At 41.6% G+C, this 16,960-nt stretch overlaps 1 protein-coding gene across 15 annotated transcripts in view; it reads right to left on the minus strand.

The window, feature by feature from the left end:
• The window catches only part of huwe1 (HECT, UBA and WWE domain containing E3 ubiquitin protein ligase 1), a 50,628-nt gene that overhangs the window by 17,796 nt on the left and 15,872 nt on the right, over nt 1-16,960 (minus strand). For 9 of the 15 annotated variants that reach the window (XM_061736184.1, XM_061736194.1, XM_061736197.1 and 6 more), the window contains 36 exons: nt 16,510-16,617; nt 16,326-16,427; nt 16,067-16,147; nt 15,759-15,865; nt 14,424-14,601; nt 14,244-14,335; nt 13,935-14,155; nt 13,737-13,794; nt 13,299-13,475; nt 12,894-13,139; nt 12,258-12,391; nt 12,055-12,176; nt 11,787-11,969; nt 11,429-11,645; nt 11,210-11,332; nt 10,216-10,453; nt 9,202-9,552; nt 8,781-8,825; nt 7,504-7,626; nt 7,314-7,409; nt 6,967-7,236; nt 6,602-6,754; nt 6,328-6,455; nt 4,951-5,032; nt 4,084-4,260; nt 3,423-3,971; nt 3,113-3,308; nt 2,788-2,955; nt 2,515-2,663; nt 2,353-2,419; nt 2,041-2,264; nt 1,728-1,939; nt 1,423-1,605; nt 650-822; nt 431-570; nt 179-254 (listed from right to left, as the gene is read on the minus strand). In XM_061736184.1, the coding sequence (XP_061592168.1) occupies nt 179-254; nt 431-570; nt 650-822; nt 1,423-1,605; nt 1,728-1,939; nt 2,041-2,264; nt 2,353-2,419; nt 2,515-2,663; nt 2,788-2,955; nt 3,113-3,308; nt 3,423-3,971; nt 4,084-4,260; nt 4,951-5,032; nt 6,328-6,455; nt 6,602-6,754; nt 6,967-7,236; nt 7,314-7,409; nt 7,504-7,626; nt 8,781-8,825; nt 9,202-9,552; nt 10,216-10,453; nt 11,210-11,332; nt 11,429-11,645; nt 11,787-11,969; nt 12,055-12,176; nt 12,258-12,391; nt 12,894-13,139; nt 13,299-13,475; nt 13,737-13,794; nt 13,935-14,155; nt 14,244-14,335; nt 14,424-14,601; nt 15,759-15,865; nt 16,067-16,147; nt 16,326-16,427; nt 16,510-16,617 (5,949 nt within the window). The remainder of the gene's footprint in view (nt 1-178; nt 255-430; nt 571-649; nt 823-1,422; nt 1,606-1,727; nt 1,940-2,040; nt 2,265-2,352; nt 2,420-2,514; nt 2,664-2,787; nt 2,956-3,112; nt 3,309-3,422; nt 3,972-4,083; nt 4,261-4,950; nt 5,033-6,327; nt 6,456-6,601; nt 6,755-6,966; nt 7,237-7,313; nt 7,410-7,503; nt 7,627-8,780; nt 8,826-9,201; nt 9,553-10,215; nt 10,454-11,209; nt 11,333-11,428; nt 11,646-11,786; nt 11,970-12,054; nt 12,177-12,257; nt 12,392-12,893; nt 13,140-13,298; nt 13,476-13,736; nt 13,795-13,934; nt 14,156-14,243; nt 14,336-14,423; nt 14,602-15,758; nt 15,866-16,066; nt 16,148-16,325; nt 16,428-16,509; nt 16,618-16,960) is intronic. The other 6 variants (XM_061736192.1, XM_061736191.1, XM_061736189.1 and 3 more) reach the window with 6 other exon arrangements.

Consider the following 16,960-nt stretch of genomic DNA (forward strand, 5'->3'; position numbering starts at 1 on the left):
AGCAATGTTGATTTTTTTACATCCAGACATGCATGTGGAAAATGGAATATGCAAGTTTTTTGTGCGCTGCACTTTTTGTACATGAGGCTCAAGGTATTAGTATTTAAACATCCATGGTTATAACTACTACCAAATTTTCCTTGTACCTTACTGTGAATTTAGACACGGAGGGACTTGCCTATAATTGTGCTGTTGACAGTACCAGCATCCCTCTCCAACAGCTCATCAATGAGGTCCACCAACTCATTCTCTACCTTCATGAATAGGAAAAGGACAGATGCATGTTACCCAATAGGCAGGCAAGGGGTGAATAAATACAACCCCATGAAAGTTAATTATCCAGTTCTGTACAGATCCACTTTTGTTATAAGAATAGATCTTAGAGACGAGGAACTGATTAGTATTGATGTGTGTTAAATTGGTATCTCACCTGCATCGCTTGCGTGCTCAGAACTTCTGGCTGACCAGCAATTACCACAGTGTCTCCCTCCACTTCTCCATCCATCAAGTCATTGTCAGTTCCTTGAACCCTGTGGCTGCCATCCACTGGCTCTGCCTCACCTGACTCACCTGGAATCAATACCACACATCAGCAAAAGACAGATAGGACTAACAACATTTCCGAGAACCATATGAATCTATTGGATACCTTGGTCCTGCGTGTTGCTGTTGCTGTCCCTGGCAGGGCCCACAGCGTCATGTTCTGTCTTACTCTTACTGGAACTTCCTTTGCCCCCAAATAGACTGCTGGGCTGGTTCACAATGCGTGACAGAGTCTCCAGAGGTTTCAATGCAGCATTCACTGTGTTGGCCATGTTGGGACTTAAACAAACAAACGAAAAAAAACAACAACAAAGAAACATACATTTTAAGATACTTTTAGTTAAATGTATAGATTGATAAAAACATCTCATAGAGGTTTAGTGGTACATAACCTAGCATTGTAATGCCTATATAAAAGTTGCCATGCTGTTGGTGAGCTGCACTTTTCAGTTTGTTCAAGCAGAAATTCAGCGGGTTCCAGTGGTATTGAACTTCTTGACAAGTCACTGCCAGAAGATTTTTTTCTGTGGTCAGTGTAATGTTGCCCCCAGACTTTTTTTTAAAGCAAAACCAATTAGTTTACCTTAGGTACTGGCACCAAACCAGCCCTGGAAACACTTTGTTTGATAAGGGGTTATGTACAAATCTATTGAATCCCCAAAAATGAATACATAAATATAACAAATATATAAAGAGAGGTCAATTAAAAGCTTTTAACCTGGATGTAAACAATGTTTAATATGGACATTAAAAAAAAGGCCAAGGAAAGAAATGCTAGATGGACCTCAAGGACACAAAGGGAACTTTGGCATGTCATATTTATTTGAGAATTTAATAATTAATTATAATTTGCAGCTGAAAGATAATGTAATTGCTTACCTGGACAAATCCAAGCTGTGAGGCACACGAGCCAAGTCATTGACCAATCCTTTTTTTAGAAAGAGCCTTATTATGTTGTTCATTCCATTATGTTGCGTCTTGGCTGTTGCTGTGCTATAGAAGCTTGATGTGGAGGGACAGGATTCCATGATGGTGCTGATAATGCACATCACTGCTTGGAGCCTGTAAGATGAATGCACCAAGTCCAGAAAGAAAATATTTTTTTACACATCCTAATAAATTCTTCCTAATCACCACTTGCTGTATCAATGTAATGCTGTAGAGTGTATTTTACTGCCACTTACCTGGCATGTTTTTCTGCTCCTTCAGCCATTGCTAGCGCTCGACTAAGGGCAGCCTTTACCTCATTCACGAGTGCCACCTGGGCATCAGTGCCTGTTCCAGCAGCTGCCAGGCTGGCTAGGAAGAGACGTGCCAAAGCCGGGGTGTCCTTGTCTTCTGAATTTTGTGTGTGAGGAAGTAAGTGGTCGAGCACAAAGGCTAGAACACTGCAGTCCTGTTACAAGAAAGCCAAATAATTAAGAGGAAATAGTTTTAACATTTAATTGTGCCATTTATTAGTGTGAAATCCTGCAAAGATCTTTTGAAACTACCAACCTCCTTTATAAGCTCTGACTGTCCAGCAGTGTAGCAGTAAGAGGTGATTAGCGTGGCGATGCCCACATAGGAGCGTACCAGTTCAGCCAGCAGTCTCAAGATGGTTGACGTGGGCATTAAAGGCTTGCTTGCCTTTACTTTAGCTGCTTTACTCTCATCTGAACTTGTACCCTTCTCTCCCTCTTGTTCTTTCTTCTCCTCTCGCATTTCTTCTGGTGTGGAGGCTGTGGCAGTCAGCATAACAATGAGCGAATGAGCAGACAAATTAATAAATTAACTTGAACTTATAACCTTGGTGGGGGCAAGTCTCACCTTCTCCTTGTGGTGTGCCAGACTGGGAGGACTCAGCCACACCTCCATCTGCAGCAAACACTTGAGGCTGGAAGGAAGAGATGCATCCCATTTATAGACAAAGAATGTAAAAATGTCCGTCTCATACTCAAGCTATGCAGCACAGTTGTCATGAAGACTCACATTGATATGGAAAGCTGACTGGGAGTCAAAGTCACTTCCCTGCCGGGTGAGTCTGTATTGCTGGTAAACATCGTCGCCAACATCCTGCAAAATCTGGCATAGTTCTTGGCCACCAGGTACAGCTGCAGCACGTTCTTCTGTGCGTTCAGCTGTGACACACACCAATACAAAGATGATGGAAACTTCAAACAACTAATCAATCAAATCTAGAAAAAAATAATAAATGGAATAATAAATTGCTATTATATATATCAGCATATGAAAAATGATTACGTTCTTCAGGAGCATGATAGGCAGCCAAGGCATTGAGCATGTCATAGATGACCTCTTTGATGGTGTCAGGGATCGGTGGTAAGGGAGACAGTTTCAAAGGAGTGGTCTTCACTAGCTGTACAGCATTGGGCCCCTTAATTCGAAGGTTCTCAAACTCATCATCAGAGGCTGTCGGGAAAAAAAAAAAAAATGTATATGTAATGACAACGGACAATATTTGAAATCTTTAGCACAAGTAACTTCAGGTGTCATCAAAAGTAATTTACTTCTGATAAATTGTCTAATCAAAACTACATTACACAAAGGGAATGTTTGAACAACTCACTTGTGCCAGCTCCACGGGGTGCAGGCAGTGCAATGCGAATACAATTGCTCGCCGTTTCAATGAAGCATTCTGGGTTACGACAAGCTGCAGGCCCCAGCACACGGAGGATGTAATTGATTTCTCTCGAACCAAGGCTGCCTGACACCACTCCTGAGGTGGTGCTACCTGCTCCACTGGTCACAGCTGATCTCACCACCTTTCGCAAAAGATTCAGCAGGATAAAGATTAAACAAGTTGGTAGTACAATTAAATATACATATGTATAATTAAACTATGAGCCTTAATTGAAAAAGTATGGAAGGATATTAACCTTCTCCATGGTGTGTCGGAGTGTGGCTGGATCTTCTATGATGTGTCTAAACAGCAGTGTAACAAGCGGGTTGAACCCATTGAAACCAGAGCTCTGCGTCAGCCCCAGAATCATTCGTGTACTCTTCAACTCAGCAAACATCATTGCGTAGTGGTGGTTGCGTGTAAGGCGTAAACAGAGACGCAATGTAGCATGAAGGGTGTCAGGGTCCACAGGAACACTAATCATACTGACACAGGCCCGAATGAGAACGGTGGTCATGTCATCAGTCAGGCCTTTGACAACGATGTCAGATCCCTGAGATAGGTCAGACTCCAAAGATGGGGCGCCAGACGTGGTCTCCTTCAGTTGGCTCGAATCAGCCTTAAGAGCCTTTATCTCCACTGTTGCCCCTGAGTCTAGGTCCGTCTGGCTCTCTTCCACTTTGCTCCTATCTCCCTCCTCTTTCTCAGAGTCTGGGACACTGGTGGTCTTTGATGACTTGGGAATGCGAGGAACTTTCTGGACAGTCAACATCACTGGCCTCCGATTACCCGTCTCTTCATTTACCTGTCAGATAATGTTTTTAGTTAAGCAAAGGGATCCGCTCAAATTAAGAATGACTCAATCACAAAAATGGCCCAAATATAACGTGGAAAATAAGAAAAATACTAGTGTCTACCTGCACCATAGTGTTAAACAACACAGTGTATCTCCTCCGCCCAGCTGTGAAGCGGACACTGCTTTCCCCAGCCCTCCATGCTGAGTCAATGGTGCTGTTGTTGGATGCACTGTAACTGCACCAACGGCCTGAGCGGTCATCAAACCATCGCCAGTTGTTGCCATTGGGTTGCAGATACTAAGGACAAAGGGGAATCAGAATTACATCAGCATTTTATAATGCACAAACTTTATGAATTAACGCTTCAAACAAAAATGTTTAATTCATCTGGAAAGGTTGTATTCAGTTAACACTGCATTTTTCCCACCTCCAATATACTAAATGCCTAAGACATGCCATGCTTTTACCAGATACAGTTCATTCTCGATTAGAGAAAACCAGAGGAACTGAATTTATGCAATTATGATGTGAAAGACAAGTGCAGCCACTTTAAATTCACAGCATTTATGCAGAAGTACAGAGTTTAAAAAAAAGTTAAACTCATTCGTCTTTTTCCAGGTATTATTAGGTAAACATGGCCTCAGATGAACACCACAAGTGGTTCCACAAAATATTGAATCGTTGGGTGTACATTCTCTTTGACTTAAATTTTATTAATTTATGACATCCTGTAATCTGTAAGGCTCCCCATTTTTTTTCTCCATGTCCTAATTTGGACAACTATAAAAGTGCAAATAGATGCACACATACAATGGTTAGCAAATCAAGACATATTTGCCATTTACAAAATAAATGTTTTGCATTTGTTCACTTCCTTTTCCAGCTTCTTCATAACACAGCCCCACTCCTCCTCTATACCACTGTTCCAAGACATAACCCATGTAAGTTTAACCTTTTACAATCATAATCTGTAGTTTTGATTTATACCTTGTTCATTTGTTCCCTTCGCTTTGACGAGACTGCCATTTTTTCATAGAAGTCAATGATCAACAGCACTGGTGTGATCCATCTGTAAAAAGATTTTTATAAATTATTAAAAGTTCAGGACATAAATGTTAATGCGGTTTTCGTCCCGGTCGTGGAACACTGGACCAGCTCTACACCCTCTGCAGGGTGCTCGAGGGTTCATGGGAATTTGCCCAACCAGTCTACATGTGTTTTGTGGATCTGGAGAAGGCATTTGACCGTGTCCCTCGTGCCATTCTGTGGGGGGTGCTCGGTGAGTATGGAGTCCGGGGCCCTCTACTAAGGGCTGTCCGGTCTCTGTATGATCGGAGCAGGAGTTTGGTTTGCATTGCCGGCAGTAGATCAGATTTGTTCCCGGTGCATGTTGGACTCCGGCAGGGCTGCCCTTTGTCACCGGTCCTGTTCATAATTTTTATGGACAGGATTTCTAGGCGCAGCCAGGGGCCGGAGGGGGTCCGGTTTGGGAACCACAGGATTTCGTCTCTGCCGTCGTGAACCCTTCGGACTTCTCAGTCACTCCATTTCGTCGCGGTGCAGTACCCCCCGCGCCCGCTAGTTAGTGATCTTTTTCTGAATGGTTTATCCGACTTTTCCCATTCACAGTAAAACAAAGAGATAAGGACAACTATTTTGCAAAATCACACATAAATGAAGAAAAGAGCCCTGAAAGTTCACTACTGCTTCAAACCGGAAATGCGTTGCTTCCAAGCGAACCAATCACAGCCCTCTCCTTCTGCGTGTGGTCTGCGTCGCCTTGACGCGTAGTTACAATTTTCGGGAGGTGCACGTCAGTGACGGCGCAGGTGACGGCGTGTGGTCTGCGTGGACGAAAACCACACGCCGTAGGCACGGCATCGTTTTGACGCAGAACCATACCTCGGCCTTTAGAGATAGGGTGAGGAGTTCGGTCCCCCGGGAGGAGCTCGGAGTCGAGCCGCTGCTCCTTCACATTGAGAGGAGTCAGCTGAGGTGGCTTGGGCATCTGTACCAGATGCCTCCTGGACGCCTCCCTAGGGAGGTGTTCCAGGCATGTCCCACCGGGAGGAGACCCCGGGGAAGACCCAGGACACGCTGGAGAGACTATGTCTCTCGGCTGGCCTGGGAACGCCTCGGACTCCCCTCGGAAGAGCTGGAGGAAGTGTCTGGGGAGAAGGAAGTCTGGGCATCTCTGTTGAGACTGCTGCCCCCGCGACCCGGGAATGGATAAGCGGCGGACGATGGATGGATGGATGGATGGATGGATGGATGGACTTAAATGTTGAAGTTATTTTTATTCAAATTTGGTGGGGTTTTTTTTTTTTGCTTTTGGGGTGTATTTCATCACTGCAGAATACTCACTTTGGAGTCTGGATGTCTTTATGCTCTTTAGCTGCTTGCAGACAAGGCTGCACAACTTCAAGAAGCTTAATCAACAAGTCGAGAATTCCACTGCTCTCCACCACTCTGGCACCCAGTAGTTTCAGCTCCTTAAAAACAGAAACAAATGGTTAAATGGGATGTACAGGAAACAGCTGATAAATATAATTTCACCTTCTAGTTTACATTTACATTTTATGGCCAATTTCTGACCTTTTCCTTTACATTTTATGCCCAACACCTTCATATCTGGTACCTCAAAGAGCAACGTGAGCAGCAGAATTCGTGTTGCCAGCTTGGAGGCCTGTGGCAGCGTTGCCATCTGCCTGGTCCACTCAGACACAGTCTTTGTGTCACTGGTAGTAAGTGGCTCGGCGGCCTTGATCAACACATCTGCTGCCTCCCATACCTACACAGACATGTTGCACAGAATCAGGCTAGTGCAGCCAGAGAAGCATCTTTTGTCACAATCATCTAAATCTTGATTTATAGCAATGTATTTAGGGTAATTAGTATTGCCACCATTAAACTGCAATTTACTCAAACCTTTCTGTTTCACTTAAATCCCACATTGTGAACTGTGTAGCATTCTGCAGTACCAATGTGGATTTATCAACTGACCTGGTGGACAACTTGGCCAAGGATTAGGTCCCTATACTCTGGGCCACTTCTCTTGATGGCAGTCATCAGCAGGTCGCAGAGTCGATAGACTGTGTCAGGGAGTTCATCTAAAAGATGAAAGCAGCCAGGCAGCATAGAATCAGTGAAAGTATGTAGCTCTTGGGGGTCCAGAGGCTCAGCTTCCATGAAGCGCTCCAAACAGCGTGCTTCCTCTTCTTCTGCCCGCTCCCTGGCTCTCCTGTCATCCTCCTCGCGACGACGTGCTGCTTCCTGAAGCAGACAGAAATTTTATATACAAATGTTTAAGGTCTGCTTTTAAAGAAATTGAAGCAGTGAAACTGACAGACCTCTGGAGAGTCAGAGCGCTGCTCCATGCTGACCTCTTGCCCAAGGGACATGGCAATTGCTCTCATCATCTGGTCCTCCTCCGACATGGTTAAGTCCTTGGTGAAGTAAGGGGAACATTAGTTGCATGACCTTGATTCAAAAACTATAACAAAAAGAACCGTTTGAGCATTTATGGGTAAGACGCCTTACCCGTACAGCTCCACCAAGAAGGGGAGGTGGATGTGTGAGTAAGTACTCTGTGGCCTGCTCCATGGTGCTGGTGTTCAGAAGGGCCTCCATGGCATGTTCTCTTGAGAAACCCATGTCCATCAACTGAAATGCCACATAAAAAAAAGTAAGAATTTTCCCAAGAGTACAAATTGTTCAGGTCATAAACAAAGAGGAAAAGAAATACGGGAAGGGGGCAGGGAGGAAACTTAAATGTCACGCAACTGAGGGAAAGCAAAACACAGCTTCTACCATTATGAAGAACGAGTAGAAGACTTGCCATCAGGCATTTTGCGAGACAAGTCTTTTACATACCTGTCCAACATCTCTGAAGTCTAATTAATTCATCAATCTCATTAAGCTTTACACTTACCGTATTTTCTGCACCATAAGGCGCACTTAAAGTCGTTATTTTTCTCAGAAATAAAGCAGTGCGCCCTATGTATGAATTCTTGTTGTGCTTACTGACCTCGAGCCAATTTTATAGTACACTGCGCTCAAAAATCTGTCAAAATGTTTTAGTGCGACTTTGGTTAGCGACAAAGCTGCTCGTCTTGCCTGATTGTTGGACCATTCAGCTGACACAGCGATGTTGTATTAAAGTCAGTCCTTAGTTTGATACCGGTTGCAACGTCAGACAAAAATCTAGTCCATGTTACCTTACTATTAAGCATCATAATCAAATTATAATCAAATGTTGGATTGCAATGTAGTTCCAACCTCACGCTAACTTCAGGTGTCCGCTACCACTGCCAACAATGAACCAATCAGAGAACATTATGTAGTATGACACTTACCTCCACCACTTTTTATTTGTGGAAGACGATTGATTTAAAATGAGTGTATTTTTCTGAATTTGTTACAACTGCACGATATTAACGTTATTGTGAAAGAGTTGAATAAAGTTCGACTTAAAGGAGCCGTGTGTAAGAAATGGCCAAAACTGGTACTGCAGTCACTTTCAAAATACTGTTGAGCGGCTCCTTTAACTGACAGTTTTGTTTCGCTTTATATATGTTTTATCGTGCGCCTTTTAACCCGGTGTGCGTTTTGTATGAAAATAGACCCGTTCATTGATATTGCGCCTTATAAATGCGGTGCGCCTTATGGTCTGCAAAATACGGTAAATATGTTCCGTCTTGATAATCTGGTAAAGTCTTATTACTGTCAACTTTCCCTCTCCATCTTGGCTCTGCTTTGAACCATTTTCTTCTCCACATCTTCTCTCAATTTCTCCCCCTCTCTGACGGCTCTTATACCTGCTGCAGCTGCTGCTGGCGACTCTCTCTCTCTCTGCATCTTTCCTGTCATAAAAGAAATGGTGACCGAGGATTCAATGCATGCAGAGTAGGCCGGAAACGCTTGATAACTGCAGAATCTTTGTTTTGGATTCTTTTTTACATGACCACCTAGATATGCGATTATTTAGATAACATGTCTTGTAAAAATTGTCTTCAATGGCATAGTAAGCTGAAAATTCTGGCTGCAGGAACAAAGCTGATAGGCAACAAAGAGATGAAGTCAAACCGATTTTTTACAAAGAGTACCACACATGCACCATACCCAACTTTTAGTATGACAAGAGCATATGTAAAAAGTACTAAATACTAACTAAATTAAATCATCCCCATTTAAAGACAGCTGAGAAAAATACTTGAGTCAGGATGCTGTCCCACAAACCTGTGTGAGTTGCGCCTGGTTAACCTGGGGATCACGGCGAGGTGTAGAATTTGTAGAATCCTCAGCTGGTACTGGTGCTGGCGCACCAGCAGCTGGTGCACTCACTGGTGCGGCCTCTCCAGCAGTTGAAGATGCTGCTGGGGCCGCAGTTGTTGTTGCCAGTGTTCCAGTGGTGGCAACTTCATCATCTGGGCGCAACGTTCCCTCTCTCTCCTTTGACAGGCGTTCCTGGATAACGGGCTCCCCTCTTAGTATGTGGCAGAGGATGGCCAGCATGGATTCAGCCATCCTGCCTCCATACACTTTCAGTGGCTTTCTATTCCACAGACTGCGGATGCAGTTAAATGCAGCCTTAACAAAGAAGAGACAGTGTTACAATAATACGGGCCAATCCATAAATTGAGATATATATATATATATAAAATATATAAATAACCAACAATTTCACTGTTTAGTATGTTTGCTCTTTAATTGTATTGTTTCTTAGATCAATACTAAATTGCCAAAAATACACTTTCAATATATATTGTATGCTCACGTTTTGCCATTTTACCAACAGATATCCTCTAATTACTTTCAACATTAAAATACTAGCAACAAAAAAAGTTACTATTTTATTTCAAACCTTTTTTTTCTGAAGGCAGAACCAGTGTTTTAGTACAACAGGAAGTGTAAATGCTATTTGATAGTATTCTAGTGACATTATTTGAAGCTATTTCAATGTTTTATCTTTAATTTGTGCTGGAAAGCATTTCTATGAATGTGTGGAAAAACTGAATTTGCGTAAAAAAAGAAAATACTACTACTAGCTGTGATTTCATGTGATAACTCGAATAGGCCAAAAGTCCAACAGTGGACCCCCCTTACCCGTCATCATCTCTCATCCCTACCATCAACAAAAAAACTCAAATTACTTTGGACTTTTCACATGGTTGTCTGTTGCAACAAGTGAGTATCGCTTTGCGTCACAATGTCACATCTGTAATGAAGAAACTATTCCTTTTGCATACTGACCTTCTGGGTGACAATAAGGAATCGAAGAGCACTGAACTGGGGCATGGTGGGTGTAACCCCTGGCATTTTAGCAGGCAGGGAGTGGGGGGAGTCCAGCACGGTGCTAGGATTGACCATCTTCTCCACCAGCATTAACCAAGCGTCCAAGAACTCCCCTGTTCCATCTGGTAGATCAGTGTGTTCCAGCCCCTCAGACACAGGTACTTTGCCACCCATTGATAGAGCCCAGTTAAATGTCCTGCACAAAAATCATGACAAATGAAAGTTCTGTTGATCATCAAAACATACATTTAAAAAAATATATTTTTAATATACATTTCAGTTTAGGCAGCCAATAAGGAGAGGTCACAAAATGAGCAAGTTGGATATTGGACCATTTTTATTACATAACTGTATTTGTCATTATTTTAGATTTGAAGATGAACTATTCTAACAAAGAGGAAATTCCTAAACGTCCATCCATTTCCAAAAAGGTTAAAACATTTTTTTTTTTTACTAATGAGCTACAGGTTAATCCTAACAGCCATCACATACACACAAGCAAACTTCTTGTTGTAAAAGTTGAATAAAACCTTCTTACACGCAATATCCCATGCAGAATAGAAAACATATTTTGGGTGTTCAAAATATTTATCTTGCCTCGATAACCACATCAAATTTAAAGTACACCTTTACACCTAATGCTTTTTGTCTTAAAAGGGTATCGTGTCAAGTTTTCTTGTTCACATCAAATTCTATTTTCTGCCTTGTTAATAGGGATTACCATTTTTAATTATCCACGGATCGATTTCTTAACAGATCAATATAGGTATTGGTATAGTATTAACATTTTTAGGTACACTTCTCAGCCCTTTGGGTCTCCAGATTATTACAGAACTAGGATACTGTTCTTTTTTCAAGGGAAAATTGATGGTGAAGCTGTGCTTTACTTTATTATGTGGGTGCATTCAAAGAGAGACATAACGCTATTTATAATAATTTATCTAGGACTTACTCAAATAAGGCATCATGTCCTCCAGAGCAAAAGAACTTTTGCAGCATCAGGTGGTAGGGATACTTCCTCTCATCAAAGAGCATGGGAGATGTGAAACCCACTGAGCAGATGAAGAAGGTCAGCCTACCAATAAAAAAAAAAAATATATATTTATTAACTATCAATTGAGATCCAATTTTCACAGTTACACTGGCAGGAATAGGTGTACTATTCTCTCACCTAAAACGAGGTGTGGGTGTGTAAGGTGGGGGTTGCCAACTTAGACCCTTGGTGAGAAGCTTGGTGAGGGCAGAGGCAGTTGCTCGGGCAGCAGGTGTGGGGGTGGTTCCAGTGCTTGTAGCATGGTGGGAGCGACGTTGGCGCACTGGAGAGCCTACACACAATTTTACCAGCAAGCCAAAGAGCTCAGCTAGTGCCCTACCTAACCTAGATGAAGCTGCAAACACACAATGGGTTGAAAGGGGGAATTAACACAATGTTTACAGAAAATCTGGCTTTGGGAACGTTAAAACAACAACAAAGAAATTCCCATTAAAATATTAAGTTAAATAAAAAACTATCATGGATCCGAACTCACCAGAGAGTAGGGGTTTGATCTGTTTGATGCGAGTAGCCATGGCTGGGGTAAGTTTGGACTTCGCTTTAGGGTCTGATGTAGAGGGTTCGTCTGTCTCCATTGGAGCCAATGTGTCCCCGTCTAGACCCATGCCTTCCAACAGGCCACCAGCAGATGAATCCGCAGACACAGGTTCGGTTTCTGCTACAAGTGAACAAGACTGAATTTGGTGGGAGTTGTTTCAGGAACACTGCGGAAGTTGATAAACACAAATTAAATGATATTTTACCAGTCCTCCTTAAGCCAGATGTTCCTGCTGCTGCTGTTGTTGTTGTACTGCCAGATGGCTTCTCCTCTTTGGGAACCAGTTTCTGCATGTCAGCTTGGCCAAACTCACATCCTGGAGGCAGACTGTTGGCCAAAGGATATATATATTAAAAATAATCCTGCAAACTGTAAAATTAAACTAAAGGAGATTAAAATTAGACTAACCTGTTGGGAGTGCAAAGAGACAGCAGCACGGTGCTCTCCCATACCAGGGAGCAGTAGAGTTGACTGAGCTTGTTCAGGACACTCAACCCGAGCTGGGATCCCCATTGGTTTACAGAGATAGCTCTGATCTCACTCTGTAACAGAGAGAACAAATAATCAGAGCTCCTCAACCAATCAGTTTAAAAATAATACAGAATAAAAAAAAAAATAAAAAATCACAAAATAAGAAAATTCTGCCTACAGTTCTGGATTGGCATCAGCATTTTGCCAATTTTCTTATTTGCAGAATTAACATAACTGTCCATATATCGCAAACCAGAGTAGTTAAAGTAATTTGTAGTCCGTGAAATGTATCCAGGCACTTGAGAACATCAAATTACAGACAGCCTGGTGTTGTAAAAGTAAAAAAAAAAAAAAGAAAAAAAAAGTCTTATGAGGAAATTTACCGTCAGATGTGCGAGTAAAATTTGTATATAAGTGGCTTTGTGCACAATGAAGGCGAACCAAAATGCTGTGCCAGTGTTTTGAACTGTGAAACCACCAGAATCAAATTTATCAACCATCAACAATTCTAAACTTTCATCTAGGATTATTGACCATAAATTTTACTCATTAGGAAAACGCATTAATATTTACCTGTCCGACTCTGCAAGTATGGACAAACATAAGGATGTAGGCATGGGCAGCGGTAAGAGCATGCAACAGTGGTGTTGCACGAGCTGACAACGTGGCATCAGTGACATGGCCCGCATTAGCCAGTTCTCTGAGGAGCACAGAGCCGCCCGGCACCTCAATTGGTCGATGGAGTGGCTCCAGTGACGTCAGAATACTGTCCAGTTGGCACAGGCCTTCCTGAAGTACCTTAGGCTCATGTGAGAGTGTCTACATGAAGGAATTTAGGGAAAGGAGGGAACAAAACAGAAAACAGATTATAATGACTGTTTCGGCCAACTATGATAGCCTAAAATAGTTTCTCTTAGTATGCACCATTCTTTACAAGAAAATAAAGTAAATATTACAACAGTAATATTTAATTCTCACCAAAATGGACTTGCAGACACCAGCCACAGCTTGGCAGGCTGCCGAGGTTGGGAAATCGATGGGCAAGTTGGGCAGGCCCAGAATAGACACCAAAGGCAGCAGCCCCTTCTGGTTGACAAACTCTTGACAATGGTCATCCGTGGTGTTGTTGCTTAGGATGGATTCTACAAACTTCATCTGGAAAAGATGTGCATAGAAAAGTCATGACTGAACTATAATGACCTAAACAAAGCTTTTTAGCTTGAAAGATTTCATACCAGCAGTATGAGGGAATCATGATCACTGCACACCAACTTCCCACATTTTAATTATGATTTCTTTTTAAATTATTATGTATTATTATTGAATTAATCCGATATCAAAAAGACATTGTTGTACCCTAATTAGACAATGTAGGATAAAAATAAACCTAAACAAATATTTAAAATCTAAACTCACCACGTTAAGAATGTAATCCATTAGAGGAATGGGTATTCGTTCTTCAGTGCCTACCACCCTTTAAAAGACAAGGAGGGGGAAAAACAAAAAAACAAACATTGAAATATTTGAAAATTACTCAAGTGACATGAAATTCCAAATAAATAAATAAGTAGAGTTTTTCTCCCTCTACTATTGGTTATAAACTCAGCATCATACAGTTCAACTGGCACTGACTGTCTGTTGCTCTCTGGTTCCCCCTGCTGCTGGCTGAAAGTGTGGAGGGCCTCCTCTTCCTCTTCATCTTCACTTGAAGCTTCTTCAGCAGCATGGCTGGAGCGTGCTGGTGGCACTGCCACAGTGCCATCTGCTTTCTGGATAGATGGTTTCTGGCAGATGTATTCTGGAGCGCGGCCCAAGTTGCAGATCTCTTCCAGTAACTGCAACAGTAATTTTTTTTCAGTTTTTTCTTCTTCTCAGATTTATTTTTCACAAAAGGTTTGTTTATAGAGGAAAAATTTACTCTACCTTAATGATAGCCGTAGTAGCATCTGTCTTCAAAGTGGGTTGGTGCCTCATGAGCTCATCTACAGCACTGCCCAGGTTGGATGCAGTGTCACCTAAAGCCAGAAACACCACCTATTCAAGCATGTTCCACAACAGAATGCGATAACAAATATAATAATCAGCACAAAAAGACCATCTCACCCAAAGGATCAGAACTACGACGCCGTCGCATGGCAGGCAGATAGTCAGGGGACAAAAGCACTTTGAAGAGGCGCTCAAACGGCTGGCACTGAACAAAAGAGTGTAGGCCCCTGGCATTCAGGCAGAGGGCACTGAAGACATTGGGAAGAGAACCCAACACCTCACGGGTAGCTGGAACCTGAGAGAGGGAGAAAGTACCTTAACTTTTATCTGGTGAAAAGACCAACCATTATAGCTCCTTGAGTTGGCTGGTACAATATACATCGCAGTCAATCCATGTTTTAAGTGAAACACTATTTATCAGAGTTAGCAAAAACAACAGTCTCACACTGGCCAGTAAGAGGTCCAAAGACCACTTTTGAACAGTCACATGACCAAACATAGCAAGGGAATCATATTATATACTACTAAAAACCAAACAGAATCTAGTACACATTGAGATCATTTCAACACCGGCTGCATTTTATAAAACCCAAAACAAATCTAAAGAGTGTAAATGGAAGCCGTAAGCAGAACATCAACTTGTGGAATTCAGACAAAAGTTAATCTGATAGATTTGTTGATGGAATTGTCCAGATGCTCCAAATCATCGAACCATATTGCTGTGGTCACCATTTTGTGATACTTATTAGGAAGTTTTTATTAATTTATTCTTTTTTTTCTTCATCACTAAAACTAAAATGAGACTATTTTAGTTTTAATATTTCATATTATTTCAAGCCATGTGTGGTTTAGTCCATTACATCAAAATATTCAACAAATGACCATAAATAAGCCTGACGGCAGATCTGTGTTAGTTAATGTAAAGAGAAGAGACGACACGCTAGATTTGGGTGTTGAACACAGGATACCCGGCAATGTAAAAGGGGCTTGTTTGAGTTGTTCCAAGTCCCCATCAGAATTTTCTCCTGCTTTTCCAAAAAGCTGACCACCGTCTACTATAAGTAAGATGCTAACTAGTCATAAACACTTCAACTCAAGTGTAATAAAAAATAAAAAAAATAAAAGTAAATTCCTTTAAGACCCCCCACAGTGAACATTGTGGTCATTGTTAATACCATTAGCTCATAAAATACTGTACATTGATTTGACACTTACTCAACCAGCCTTCATTCTAAAAGGCATCCTAATCTGCATACAGCATAGTCTGCATACATCCAATATAATGTATTGGTCAAGTTTTTAGATGCTTATTGCAAAGTGTGCTTACAGTGAACTTATACAGTGGCCTCAAGGCTATCTATTCACTAAATCAACAAAGGGAGTAATATTAATTATAAAATGCATTACATAGTGAAAATAAGAGATGCAAAGAACCAAAAGCTCTGAACTCACATCTTTGATAAGAAGTGCATGGAGCATGACGTCAGTGAGACCATTATCCTGCAAGGAGGAGAGCAGGGATGGCTCCTGGAACACAAAAACTGTCACCACCTCAGTCGCTAAGAGCACAGGGGAGAAAAAAAAGATCATAATCCACAACAAAGATAAATTGTTAACATGACTCTAATCAAGTGTACAGTAATATCAATTTTATATTTCCTATTTCATAAACTATTTCAATAAGATACATATTTGAATCTCAGAAATGAAGTGTGTTCACTCGACCAAAAGGCTTGTTTAAACTACTACAGTGTACTCACCCAAGAGGAACAGTGAAGGGCCATAATATTCCGCATTACTGATGATGTGCTTGAGTGAGGTAGGCAAAGACCCGTCCATTACTTAAGAACAAACAAACACACACACACACACACACACACACACAAAAGGGGGAGGGACTTAAACACACATCAAAAATGAACAGAATCTTGAAAAGTATAGATCTTGGAGAAATTGTTTATGAAAATGTTTAATCTATTCAAAAAGGTGTTGCATATAAACTTTGAGAGAAAAACTCACCATGTCTAATGCCATCAGAAAAGGCAGGGTCCTGGATGGCTTTCTTCAAGAAATTTAGCATCGACTTCAACAGAGCAGCCCTCTGGGGGATACACTGCATACCTAAAAGGCAATGATGGGAATGAGAGTATAGTTTGACAAAATTGTTTTTGAGTGTTTTTACGTTCATTTAGCCTGTATGTACCTGCACGAGGTGTATTAGATGAGCTGCTCTGTGCTCGGTGGTCTGATTCTTGTCTGGATCCTGAAAAGGTGGATGGCCCGGGGCTACTCTCCATGGCAACTTCTGACACTGAGAATCAAGTAAGTTGACAAAATTATCAACATTTACAACCACCACATCATCATCATCATCATAAACGTAAAAAGTAAGACATAGTATGACAGCTTGGCAAAAACAAAGCACTTTGGGAGCATCATATCAATACTCTTAAGGACCTTCGGTGCCCAAATGCCTGTAATTAATTGTGACTTATTCAAAAAGAAATTATAATCAGTCCTGCAAGTTTGTGGTGCATGTTAGCATGTTCTTAGCTTGTAATTACTGTAGATTGCATAAGTTGTATATTCATGATGGGGTCCTTTGATCCGAAATGTATGGTATTGGATTTAAACCTGTTGACAAGAGTAATGTT

The sequence above is a fragment of the Cololabis saira genome, chromosome 12 (genome assembly GCF_033807715.1).
Source record: "Cololabis saira isolate AMF1-May2022 chromosome 12, fColSai1.1, whole genome shotgun sequence".
NCBI classification, from domain to species: Eukaryota; Metazoa; Chordata; class Actinopteri; order Beloniformes; family Belonidae; genus Cololabis; species Cololabis saira.